The sequence below is a fragment of the Alosa alosa genome, chromosome 19, assembly GCF_017589495.1.
Source record: "Alosa alosa isolate M-15738 ecotype Scorff River chromosome 19, AALO_Geno_1.1, whole genome shotgun sequence".
Taxonomy (NCBI): domain Eukaryota; kingdom Metazoa; phylum Chordata; class Actinopteri; order Clupeiformes; family Clupeidae; genus Alosa; species Alosa alosa.
This window is the reverse complement of record NC_063207.1, coordinates 400,689-414,489: the sequence shown is the minus strand read 5'-3', so window position 1 is coordinate 414,489 and position 13,801 is coordinate 400,689. Positions and strand designations below refer to the sequence as shown.

The window sequence follows — 13,801 nt, the reverse complement described above, 5'->3', positions numbered from 1 at the left end:
ATTTTGAATTTTACACCTTCAGTGTTTCCCATACGCTGACTAATCTGTGGTGGGGCGCCACAAAACCGGCCGTCACACATTGATGTTCTATGTTGTACTGTTTAAATTAAAAATAAACATATATTGTAATGTTAAGGAATTCATGTTTTTGTTTCATTCAGATATATAAATCAACATGTATAAATTGCTATTAGTCAATTAATGGGGAGATAATCGATAATCGAATCGGACTGAAAAAATGAATCGTTAGATTAATCGATGCATCGAAAAAAATAATCGCTAGATTAATCGTTTAAAAAAATAATCGTTTATCCCAGCCCTAATAATGTTGTATTGTTTATGTGGTCCACTTTTGCACACTACCTTGTAGAATATCTTTGCTTTTTGGCACCAAACCCTATGTTATAATACCAGCAATGTGAGGTTTATGGACAAAACACCAAATTTGACCTTCACTGAATTTGACCTTTGATTTGGGTCCTTCAAAACCTTAAAAAAAATGGAGACATGTTTTTTTTTTACTCTTAAGAACCCCTAGAACAAAGATATAATACTCTCCAAAAATGAACATGCGAATCCCACAAGCCCCCAAATTAGACACACCTCCTACTAATAAGGGATCAGATCCCAAAAATAATTCTGTGGAAATGGATTGTGCACGCATGTGTGTGTGCGCATGCGTGTGTGTCTTGTAGTGTGTGTGTGTGTGTGTCAAGGCGCGTATGTGTGTCTTGGCGCATGCGCAGGTGTGCTTGGCGCATGCGTGTGTGTGTGTGTGTGCGTGTGTGTGTTTGTGTCTATTTTTGTTGCTGCTACTGGAAGAAATTGGAATCCATGCATTTCCACTTAATTTTTTGGGATCTGATCTGTGTTAAAATGGTGTTTTTAGCAGTCAAAATGTATTTTTTTTTTTCCTGGGCAGAAACCCCCGGACCCCCGCTCACATCATCCTCACCCCCTCTCAGAAAATACTTCCAACGTCCCTGTCTTGACCTCATGAGCTAAACCATTAATGAAAGCAAAACAATCATAAAACAACAAACACACCTTCATAAACAATAACAAGTTCTATCGTGAGAATGCGTGTCGTTTGCAGCAGCGTATCGGTAGGCTGTTGAAGATTTTCAATTTGCTTTGGGATTTAATTCACTTTTGTATTCTTTGATTAGCCTATATTGCTAAATATTGGGACTGTCGCAGGAGACATACAGTGGGTCCCAGTTAAGAATTGACACTTCATTCACCATCAAGGTAATTCACGCAGCTGGGTGAAATGTATCTGATTTGTTTTACTACACTAACGAGGTTAAATATAGCCTTTGCCTACAGCATCTCCTTAACAATAATGTTAACAAAATGACAGCATTCATATGACAAAGGAAAACGAATTTGGTCACTCAAGACTGTGCCACAGCAACCAGTGTAGGCTACAGTCCTACCCACAGGCTACCAAGCAGATAGCGTTGTCTGACGGTCGAAAGTGGGTTAATGCGCCAGATTTCCAGAACAGGTCTGCAACTTTCAGGCAGTTCTGAGTTCGAATCTAGGCAGGAGCAGAGCCATATAAAGGCCTAGGCCTATTGTTATCATTTTTGCAAGGTGTTGCTCCTGGCAATACTTGTTTATAAGACGCTTGGTGATTAGTTGATAGCTGTTTTGGGACACGTTAAACATTCTTTATAATGAGCGATCCGGGAGTAAAACGACTGTTACGCTGTTACAACTGTGGGCTACAATGATTGCAATACAAAAATATGCGTGTGTTAGTTTAGTTAGTTTTGTGATGTTTTGCACTTTTGCCTCATGTGTTTCCAGGGCTTTTTGGCAAGATTGACCTTGGTTAGACTCTGCATTTGTTATTTCTCCATGGAAAATAAAGTCAATTTTCGACACACTGTTATTAGTTCAATAACAAGTGTTCCTTGTTAAAACATGTGACTAATGAAACTCAAATGATTTTAGAAATATTTAGCCAAAGCCAAAGTGTTAGAGAGAGAGAGATGCAGGTCAGATGTCTTCTTAATTTTCTTTATTCTTTATTAGTAAAGGTGCAGAACATTATTAAACTTTGACTAACGCTTCGATGTTCGTTAGTCAAAAACATCGACACATCTAAACGCTAGTCAAAGTTTAATAATGTTCTGCACCTTTTTACTAAAGAGTAAAGAAAAATTAAGAAGACATCTCAGCTGCACCGGCGCCTCCTCTAAAATATCTGTCCTGGCCTGGTTGCACCGGATTGTCGCCAAAACGACAGAAGCCAAGAACCCTCCTTCGCCTACCAAAAGTGTTACTTTTAGGCCCAAGGCCCCCCACTGCTTGTGAAAGAAGGGGGTGGGGAGGGGGCTTAACGAAAAAGCTTAACGGCCCAAAACGGCAACAAGTCATAATGATAGGCTACAGGAAGTGGGGGGAGGGTATGGGATGACCAGAGCCATGCTATTCAGAAAGCATCTTCTATTGTCTTTCCAGGCGCACACAGCTCGTTACCACATAGCCTATCGAGTGCCTTGACAGATAGGCTCTGCTCTTCGCTTACAGCGAACTCAACCCCCTTGTTGCTTGCAGTTTGTTAAATAAAGCGATGCAGATTACATTATTTATTTCTGATTAATTGCGTCTTTTGATGTCTTTTGCAACATCTGCTTGTTAGGCTGGGCTACTGTCAATGTCCTGTACAGGTAAAAGTTCAACAATTGCTGGTGTAGGCCTACAGCTATAATCAATTAGGGACTGTTTGTTATTTATTTAAGGGGCTACCGGAGGAGTTTTGGGAGCGTTAGTCAAAAAAGACGTGACCCTCCCTCGCCAGCAAGAATTGTTTCTATGACCCTCCAAAGTGATTGAGAAAAAACGCACGACCCTCCCCAGTCCCAACAATTTATTGATGCCTTCTGTAGGCTACTGGGTCAATTTGGGAGCTTGCATGCTACGACACCTTCCTTGAAATGCCTTGAAAAGGCTGTCGTTTGCACAATTTCACAAATAATCACCGGGACCGAAACAAACCTGTCAACTTTTCCCGGGTTTATCGCGTATTTTAACTTTTTCCTCGCTGTCTTAGGAGGAGCTGCAGGGCCGTCGCAAGGGGGTGCGAGGCCCTGTGCGAACTTGACAGATGGTGCGAGGCCCTGTGCGAACTTGACAGATGCATGAACTTACGTGCATGAAATCATGCGATAGCTTACTTTACACATAGCCAAGGCTACCGTCGGTGCATTTTAGTAGCCTAGTCTAATAAGCTACACCAGCTTGTCTTTAAAAGGGGAAATTGTATAGCCTATAACATTAGCTGAGTCACATATTTGGCCATATGGTGTTTATCATAGGCTACATCACGAAACCAAATAGTGTAACAAAGGCGAACACTATTCCTCCTAACAGGGGAAATTAATTGGGCATGAAACGGTATTTGTCAATGAGCAGAAACACACACGACATTCAAACTGTTGATAAGATGTGCACTATGGAAATTGGTCTGTAGGCATTGGACAAATAAATGACGCTGACTCGCCATATCCCTCGACTCTGAAAAACATTGTCTTGCTTTGCCGCAAACTTAGCAATGAAAGTTTGCAGGTAGCATAACGCTCTTTTTCATTCATAGAAGGGAGAGCCCAGTCTCTCCTGTGACATTGAGGTGCGCAAATAGTTTTTTAATAGCCTGTTGAACTTTGAAAAGCTTCACCTGATGCCAGTCACTTATCGCAATTTCAAATTTCGTGAAGCTTCGTTCAATCTTTTTAAGTTTTAAGTGCAGTAGGCCCCTATATCTGCCCCCTTTGGAATTATATCTCGAGCCTATTATAAGGTCCAGTCGCTATGTCCTGGGATTCGGACGTGCTCAAAAAGAAAGAAAAAACACTTTTTTTATAGATGGTTATGAGGAGCAATATGAGTCTGAACTCCGTGTCATTCAGACTCAACCCTCTTGTTGCTTTGATATCTTTTTCGTAGTCGTTTGAACGTCGGCAAGCAGGCATGTTGCGGTTGCAATTTAAGTGAAATTTCTACAGTAGGCCTACAACATGCAACATGCTTGTTAGGCTGGGCTACTGTCTTGTACAGGTAAATGTTCAACAATTGCTGGTGTGCAGGCTATAATCAATTAGCTAAATCATTTGTCCAGCTGTTTAAAAAAAAATTCGTGCTACATTCAAATGCAAAAGGTGCTTTGATATATTTTTTGGGGCATTCTTAAAGGAGCTGCACTATTTTACAACAATTGCATCTACATTTTCATATTAGAATGTTTTGTCAAGTGTAAGCTTAAACTACCGTGATCAATTTAAGTTCCCGTGCCCCCGCTGAAAGTCTAATGCGCTTATCGTTACACTATCAAATCTATAAGTAACCGTGACAAATAGGGTATAATATATATAAACTCACGCTATTGTATTATCATATGTTTGGTAATGGCTCACTGTGTCATGGAAGCAGTTAAGTCAAGTCGCATCAAAAATAGTAGTGGCAGAACTCCCAAGTGACACCTTGTGGTTGTTTGTGTCAACTGCAGTTTGTGCCATTTCTGCTGAGAAAATGAGGTGCGTGATTCATGAAGGAACCCGTCCAAACTTAACTGGGACCCACTGTACTGTAGGCCTATCAGCCAAATGAAAGCTCATCAGGGGTTAATATTGTGGAAACAACTGAAAAAATGTTAAACATACACATAAATATATGGTCCATACTGTAGCATACTGGCGCGTATAGACTCAAAGCTGCAAAAGCCGACGTTCCTAACCCTGCTCACAAGTGCCACCTGGTGGTTGTTTGGGTCATTGCAGCTTCACTGGGGAAAATTAAATAAAAGATGCGTGATTCACGCGTGAGGTCAAGTGAGAAACAGGCGTGAAGCCGGACAATTGAAAGTAGAACACACTGTAGGTGTTGTTTTATGCGTCAATGCTGAGGTCTGTGTCTTTGTAGGTGTTGTTTTATTCATCGCTGAGGTCTGTGTGTCTCTGCTAGGTGCTGTTTTATTCATCGCTGAGGTCTGTGTGTCTGTAGGTGCTGTTTTATTCATCAATGCTGCCTGGACCAACTGGGGCGTTTGGGCTGCAAGAAGAACAGAAAACTCAACGCTCACATCAGCTGTGAAAATGGACAGGCCTACTGTAAGAATAAGCACACACAACACACCTACACACACACACACACAACCCTCAACACACCTACAGTGGGCATCGCTTTCAAATGACCACTTCAGTCGCGCATTACGAGGCGTGAAGCTGCGTGAAGCTTTAGTACCACTTTCAGCCACTGTACATCGCTCTGCCTGCCGCCCCTTCTGAAAAAGCAGGAGACTTGCCGAGAGTAATTCCAGCCTACGAATTCAATAACAAAATAAATCATGCATAATTAAACATTACCTCGATTTAGGCTACTTGGGTATGGCTTAAGGCTTGACTACACGGTGGTAACGAAAATCGAAATTTGCTGTCTACATTATTGTCAGTGTTGGGGGTAACGCAACTACGCAAATCAAAACAGTGGTGTGATAATTGAGCCAGTAGAGAAATAACTGTTCAGAATTAATCTGTAGCCTTGGGTAGGCTTCTGCAGAAAACAATGTTGGTGCCGATTTAATACTATCTGGCAACGTTTTTAACAGGCTACGCAATAGAGGCTTAGACAACTATGACCCACGTTTTGGTTTTGTAAATCAATTTGCCCTACTGTACAATACAATAACAATCTGTACAACAATCTGTACAATAAACAAATACATCTGCTTTATGCCGCAGAATTACATTCATATTTGGCTGACTTCTGCAGACGCGCAAAAAACACTGCCAGGCCATCCTTAAAAATATTTTCGTTTGCCGTAACCCGACCGACCCTGTCAATTTAGAACCGACCCAAATATTTTTTTTTTTCCCCCTTTTAGTCCGGACCGACTTGCCGGTTGTAAACTTTATGCTAAGACCGACCCATTTTTTTTTTTACTCTAAACAACCAATACAAATAAAATACTATTTATTTTAGTAGGCCTAAGTATTGTGAATATAAATTGCCTACATACAAACGTAGGCTCTCTTAAATAAAACCCTGTGGCATCATCTCTACACCATTGGTTTACGCATGTCACTCTATGGCCTATAGGCTTCGTTTCATTCACACAAACATCTCGACTCAACGCTTATTACTTGGCACGAAGCTCTGGAAGAACTGTGCCCAGATCTTTTCCCATTCTTTCTCCCCTCTAGTCTAACGGTGACCGTGTTGAAGAATTGATATTGGTTGTGGTCTATTCAGCATTTCTGAAAATATGGGCTTAACCCAGATTCAAACTCTTGGACAGGGGACTGATAACTACTGCGTAACCGCTGCTGTCATCAGCCAGCCTTAACGCACTGCGCCACAGAATTGACGGCGTGGGTGAATAGGGATAAATAACAATAGAGTACACAACTGTTTCACCAGCACATTTAAATTACTTGACTAAAACCGTGCATAACTGGAGGTACACCTGTTATCTGAGCAGTCTGTATGTCCTCATTTTGCGAATGCGAGGACAATATGAGTCTGTTGCATAGATAGTCCGAGTCACACATAAAGTTTGAAAACCACTGGCTCGTAATCACAATAATTTAACACACGACAGTTGGATACTTCATCATGTTCCCATGCCTACATTTTGGTGAGTAGCATAGAGATCGTTAAAACAATAAAGTATGGCTCTCCGCTTGGGACATCGAAAACATATATTTTAATAGGGTAGACTCACCGGGCCGGAGATGCTGACTTGCAAAGGCCTCAGGATAACACGTTATCTCCACTATCATCAGTCAATGCCTCCTTGATCAAAGTGGGGAATGAAAGAAAAAGTTTGAGAACCACTGGCAAGTTAGGCCTACCTGCAGTCCAGAACACACAGAATATTGCAACAGAAAGTTGCCTTTATAATCAACTACTATTTGTTCCAACAAAGCCTTTATAAAAGTGAAATATTCTTCTATTCTTCTATTCCATAATAAGTAAAATAAAATACTGTTACTGTAGTAACTGTATCCCAAGCTTCAGCTCCCCACGTCTGTGACAGGCAGACGTGACACCGCTAAATTCTCAGCTTGTTTATACCCCACACTGAATGCGTAAGACCGCTAGGCCCATCACTGTGGGGTGCGGTAGCCTAGCCTACTCTCTGGGATTTAAGTCAAGCAATATAACCATACAAATGTTTCAAAATGAGTAATTTCGGCTTTGTCTTAACTGGCCATTGTAGGCTACGTATAAAAATAAACAAGTAGGCCTATTCTCTATCCAATGATATCGGCAAATGTTTGTTTTCCAAAGTAAGAATTTCACTTCACCATGCACCTTCGACAATGAATAGCTCAGTACACTTATGTTACTGTTGAACGTAGGCCTAACTGGTATCATTACAAACATTATTCTGTGTCCTAAAAACTGGCATTTTATGGCATTGTGTCATGTAAGGTTGCAAAATCTAGAGAAATGTGTGAGGTGGTCAGCGGGGGACAATTGAGACACACATTGGATTGTATTATTACTTGAACATTCCACACTATCCACAGCTGTGGTATCGGGGGCAGGAGGATTACTGTTAGCGCAGGCTTTATATAAAATTCTTCAACAGAAGGCCTGCCTCGAATGCAGGCTTACCCAAAATAAAGGCCTGTGGTTTGCGCAGCCTACAGTAAGTAGGTTAAATAACAGACCCGCCACAATGTGCGGTATGATGATTTTTTACGAGCAAGATGTTTTTGGTGCCCTGCATGTTCTTAAATAACAGTGATCATCAGTAGCCTAATATTCAACCATTATTTTGTGTAAATGGGCTATGCATTGGGTTAGACACCAGGGGCCAAATTCACAAAGCCTTTTATCTTACCACTAGGAGTAGGCTACTCCTAAATAGCAATAAAAGATGTTAGCTATAGGAGTTTCTCTTATTAGTTATTCACAAAGCCTTTCAGACCTACTCTGAAACGCTGAGCGCTCTAGAATCTTTGACTAACAGTCTAAGAGTGAGTGAGTCTTCGTTGCTATGGATGACGTCATTACTCATGCACGAGCTTGACTGAAGTGACCACCTTGATTGGCTGATGATTGTAACGCGGGAATGATTCCAAACACCTCCCTTACGATGAATGGCAGGTGACAGGTCTGAGAATGCGTGCGCTACACAAGGACAGAAGAAGAAGTATAATGGCAGAACCGGCGAAGAAGCAGCGAAAACCCTTGACGGAAGACGCAAAGAAAAGGAAAAGAGCTTCAGACCGAGCGAGGGGGAGTTTCGTAGAGAAAAAGCATCAGGCTTGCCTGGTGTCCCTTTAAATTAATCTGTTACTATCCCTATGCCTACGTTTGCAAAAGAGAACATTTTAATTTGATTCACAATAATGTTACATTTAATTTACATGTTGACAATGAGTAGCCTAGTTTTGGTTGTTGTTGGCAGCGTTATTGCATGTTAGTTATGCCTACAATGCAAAATTGCTTCCTCGCGATTGGAAGCTCCTGTAGCCGCATAGGATTTCAAAACAGGCAAAATGCCACAAAACCGGTTTGTGAATAGGTCTGTGAGTCCTCGACTTCTTTTAAGCTGTCACAGCTGGTGGAAAGGTGTGATTTGTTGGAGGCAGGGCCGGATTAACTGGGCACAAATGTCTGATGGCCCCCCTGCCCCCCAGTCAACATGAATCGGTCAGTTAATAGGCCTATATCGTGAAGAGTTTTCTTGGCATCTAAGGCACGAGCACATCTGTGAGGCCAAGCCTCACCAAGTAGCCCGTTTGTTTACAACTAACATTACATTTAATTAAACTGCTTATAGGCTATGCCGAAATAGTTTTCAACATTTTGAATATTAGTGTCGGGTGAATTAGGAAATGTTCTCAAAGTAGCCTTATGGCTGAAAGCTGCTTGGGATCCCCTCTGTCAAGCAATATAACCATACAAACGCGCACACTCATTGTTTCAAAAGGAGTAGCCTAATTTCGGCTTTGTCAGAACTGAGCTGTGGACGACACGGCACGGCATGCCCAATTGAAAATAAATTAACGCAACACAACACAGACCCCGCTTCTCTCGCGTCAGTCACTGACATGAACGAAACACAGAACCCGCTTCTCTCACGGCAGTCACTGACAGTAGCCTAGAATAAATGCATGGGGAAAAACACTTCCTCTTTTCTCTAGTAGCTGAGTAGCCTCAGGTGCGCACGTAGACACAAGGCCGAACATGCAAGCGCCAATGAATCATGCTCTCACCACAATCACGCCGTTAAACTTAAATAGGTTAAAATCACTAAAATCACTAAAGTTCGCCTTCAAGCAAGGAAAACGATGATTTGAAGACATCTGTGTCGTTGGAAGGGCAATGGGTAGCAACAGGGCAACACAGAGACAGGCCCGATGGCAGGGCTGTTATGAGAGCATTAAAATATGGGATATTCTACGGGGAAACATTAAAACGGCAAGACAGAGGGGGAAGTTAAAATACGTGAGAAACACAGAATAAGTTGGCATGCATTGTTTCGGTCCCCGTGCACAGGGATTAGTTGTCATATTATTAATCACATATGATTATTTGTGAAATTGTGCAAACAGGCGCAACACATTTAAAAAAGGAAGGACTGGTAGCATGCAAGCTCACGGGAAAGATTGATTTAAGAACGTTATCACAGTGTGTGGCTGTGGCGCCGGCGGAAGACAGCGACAATTGGCAGGGTCTTTTTTAACAATTCTGTCGGAGGGTCATTGTTTCGGTCCCTGTGCACTATTATTGGCATTGTTTCAGGGATTATTTGTCATATTATTAATCACAAATGATTATTTGTGCTCACTGGAAAGATTGATTTAAGAACGTTATCACAGTGTGTGGAAAAAAGCAGCTGGTGGAAGACAGCGACAATTGGCAGGGGAGGGTCATGTCTTTTTTAACAATTCTGTCGGAGGGTCATTGAACAATTTCTAGCAGGCAAGGGAGGGTCATGCAACTTTTGACTGAAGCACTCAAAATTCCTCCGATTGCCCCTTCAATAAATAACTAACAGTCCCTAGATTGCTGCTGGGCTATAGGTCTTGGTTCATGTCTGTTAACAACTCATTGCCGTCAAATCGTAGCCTATCTTGCGGTTGCATCCATTACAAACAAACATGCAATGTGAACGCCTGGGATTGGGAAGAGCACTAAATGCGCTACTGAATAAGCACAAAGTCAAACCTTTAAATGAAAAAACACTCTTTAATAATAAAAAAAATAAACCGCTAATGAAGTAAACTTGTGACCATCAAAATCGTTTATAAGCCTGTAACTCCTTGATAACAGGACGTAACAGGAAGGCATTTGGCTGAACAACGGGGGTTAATATGCTCTATATTTTGTCCAAATGATGTCTGTCTATCATCGTTGCACTCAGAGAAAACCAGAATGTTTAATTTGTCCCATGTTTATTCTAACGGCTGCAAATGGGATTCACTTTCAGTTAACCAAATATTTCTTTACTAGGGCAGGGCAGGCATATTTCTGGCTATTAAATTATTTCTAAACCAGTCTGCTAAAGTCTGTAGTGAAGTCTGTGTAGGGTTTTCCTGGCTCCATTTCTTTTTACGAGACACCCTGCTCACTTGGCCATCTACCGGGTTGTTTGGGTTGTTGCAGCGATCTCACTGGAAAAATACAAATTAAAGTTTAATTGATACCTGCGGATCCCACACGCCGCACCCGGCGGTGAAGCTGGCCAAGTCGAAGCACTGCCCACTGTACACACACACACACACACACACACACCTACACACACACACACACAATACATCTACACACACACACACACACACAACACACCTACACACACACAATACATCTACACACACAACACACACGCCTACACACATAATCATCTACGTCTGCACAAACGCCTCTAACCTAAACACACAATTCCACATTACATCTACACACCTACACACACACACACACCTTACACGCACACACACACAGTACATCTACACACACGCACACACCTTTTTCCACACCTGATCACATTACGGGTTAAGGGTTGTAAATATTGATGATGTAATTGTCAATATATTGGGTGTGTGTGTGTAATTGTATATCATGCCTGTGTGTGCGTATTACAGGTATTGGCTATCTGTGTGTAATTGTGTGTGTGTGTGTATTACAGGTGTGTGTATCTGTGTGTAATTGTGTGTGTGTTTGTGTATATTACAGGTGTGTGTGTATCTGTGTGTAATTGTGTTGTGTGTGTTTTTGAGGCGTATTATTCCGGTGCGCGTGTGTGTATCTGTAAATACTAATTATGTTGTGTGTGTGTGTATATTACAGGTGTGTGTGTATCTGTGTGTAATTGTGTGTGTGTGTGTGTATATTACAGGTGTGTGTGTATCTGTGTGTAATTTTGTGTGGGTGTGTATATTACAGGTGTGGGTGTATCTGTGTGTAATTGTGTGTTTGTGTGTGTGTGTATATTACAGGTGTGGGTGTATCTGTGTGTCATTTTGTGTTTGTGTGTGTGTGTATATTACAGGTGTGTGTGTATCTGTGTGTAATTTTGTGTGTGTGTGTGTATATTACAGGTGTGGGTGTATCTGTGTGTAATTTTGTGTGTTTGTGTATATTACAGGTGTGTGTGTATCTGTGTGTAATTGTGTGTTTGTGTGTGTGTGTATATTACAGGTGTGGGTGTATCTGTGTGTAATTGTGTGTTTGTGTGTGTGTGTATATTACAGGTGTGTGTGTATCTGTGTGTAATTGTGTGTTTGTGTGTGTGTGTATATTACAGGTGTGGGTGTATCTGTGTGCGACCGCCTACAGTGTGTGTGTGAGCGCGTAACCGCAGAATGTATGGCCGCCACCCACTTCAGCAACATCAGCCAATCAGAGTGCAGCGGACCCCGTCCAGGCTGTATGCTGAAGCCACGGATGCCCTCTTCACACACACACACACACACACTCCAGTGAGGAGAGCAGAGAACACACACACACACACACACACACACACTCCAGTGAGGAGAGCAGATAACACACACACACACATACACACACTCCAGTGAGGAGAGCATATAACACACACACACACACACACACACACACACACACACACATTAATACACACACACACACACACACACACATTAATGCACAACACACACACACTTCAGCAGACCAGCAGAAAAGGAGTGTAAAAATGAGTAGCAGTCGTGAGAGGAGGATAGAGAGGAATCGTAAAGAAGAGGAGAGAGGAGGATAGAGAGGATTCATAAAGGTAAAGAATGTAGGCTCTAAAACAGCTGAAAATGGCATTTTAGTTTTTTAATCCCTACATGAACAAATTGCATAATAAAAGATAACCAAACAAGACTTGACTCGGCCGTATTTTATTTGCAGAATGAATAAGACAAAAGGAACAGATAGCTTATACATGACATTGGAGTTTTCCCTCCAGTAAATGCCACATGTGCTTAAGTCATCAGTTCAGACTTTCCTAACATACTCTGGTCTACAGTTACTTTACTTAAATTATTTTTACTTGAGAGAATATTATTTGTAAGACAGGCAGGGAAATGGCTAAATATGGTTTGCTTTAATTATTATAAGCTCACCTTGTCTCAAATCCAAAGAGGAGGATGAAGGGTCTGTTGCTACTCCACTTCCTGGTGTGAACGTTTCTGAAACTGAGGGCCACATGTTTCACAACGTTAAGATCTGCTTCTACTAAAGAATCTGACATAACTATGATGTTGACATGATATGTATCTACCGACGGGCTACCAAGTTTCCTGATTGATTGACACTGATTAGCCTATTATTGCTAATCATAGATCTTATAGCCTATTCATTTAAAATTAAACATGTGCCCTTGAGCAAGGCACCTAACCCCTCACTGCTCCTCGAGCGCCGCTGTAGTTGCAGGCAGCTCACTGCTCCGGGTTAGAGTGTGCTTCACCTCACTGTGTGTTCACTGTGTGCTGAGTGTGTTTCACTAATTCACGGATTGGGATAAATGCAAAGACCAAATTTCTCCTCACGGGATCAAAAGAGTATATATACTTACTTACTTATACTTATGTTGTGGCCAGATCTGCTATTGGCTTGCTGTCTGAATTGGGCATTTGTGGTCGAAGTCTAAGGCAGGTGGTTAGTAACATGTCCTTGGCAGCAGAACGGGCAAGCGAATGGTTGTGGGTAAGGAGAAGTTACCCTTCCTGGGGCACAAGCTAAGGTAAGCTAACTGGCTCATTTGTTTTGTGTTTGTGACGGACCGTGCTAAGGTTGATGGTGGTTGGTTAGGGTTTTTAGGGTTATGGTTTAGTCCACATCAACGGGACGGACCAACCTAGCCAACCAAGACCATGCCTAGGCTGGTTAAGAGTATTTTGGGTATTGGATATTTCAATGTGGTAATATGGTGGCAGCATGGAGGGGAATGTCTCCAGGACGCTGGTTTCACTGTTAAGCCTATAGTTAGTTTAATTTCGATAACCAGCCTAGAACAGCAAAAATATTTCAGAATCATCACATTGTAGCATCTTAATGTCTGCTGAAAAGTTTCAGTGAAAACATAGGAATTAATGTTTCTTGGGATTTTACTTGCAGTATTTGCATTATTATCATAAAATCAGGAATACATTTTGATGATGTGTGTAGGTCTTTTCAAAAATCATGATTAAATACTGTAGGCCTATACATTTTCCTGGACAGAATGAAAACTTAACCAAATGATGATAAAACAAAGTTCTCCCACACAAATTAGGTAGATTATGATGTGATTGGTTGCCTTTATTTGGTTATTTTATATTACTGCAATTTAAAG

At 41.6% G+C, this 13,801-nt stretch overlaps 1 protein-coding gene across 1 annotated transcript in view; it reads left to right on the top strand.

The window, feature by feature from the left end:
- Window positions 1-12,005, top strand: part of oc90 (otoconin 90) — a 41,909-nt gene extending 29,904 nt beyond the window's left edge. Inside the window, exons 5-6 of the mRNA XM_048228210.1 lie at window positions 5,011-5,117; window positions 11,771-12,005. Of these exons, the coding sequence (XP_048084167.1) occupies window positions 5,011-5,117; window positions 11,771-11,949 (286 nt within the window). The 3' untranslated portion in view covers window positions 11,950-12,005. The remainder of the gene's footprint in view (window positions 1-5,010; window positions 5,118-11,770) is intronic.
- Window positions 12,006-13,801: the final 1,796 nt, after the last annotated feature.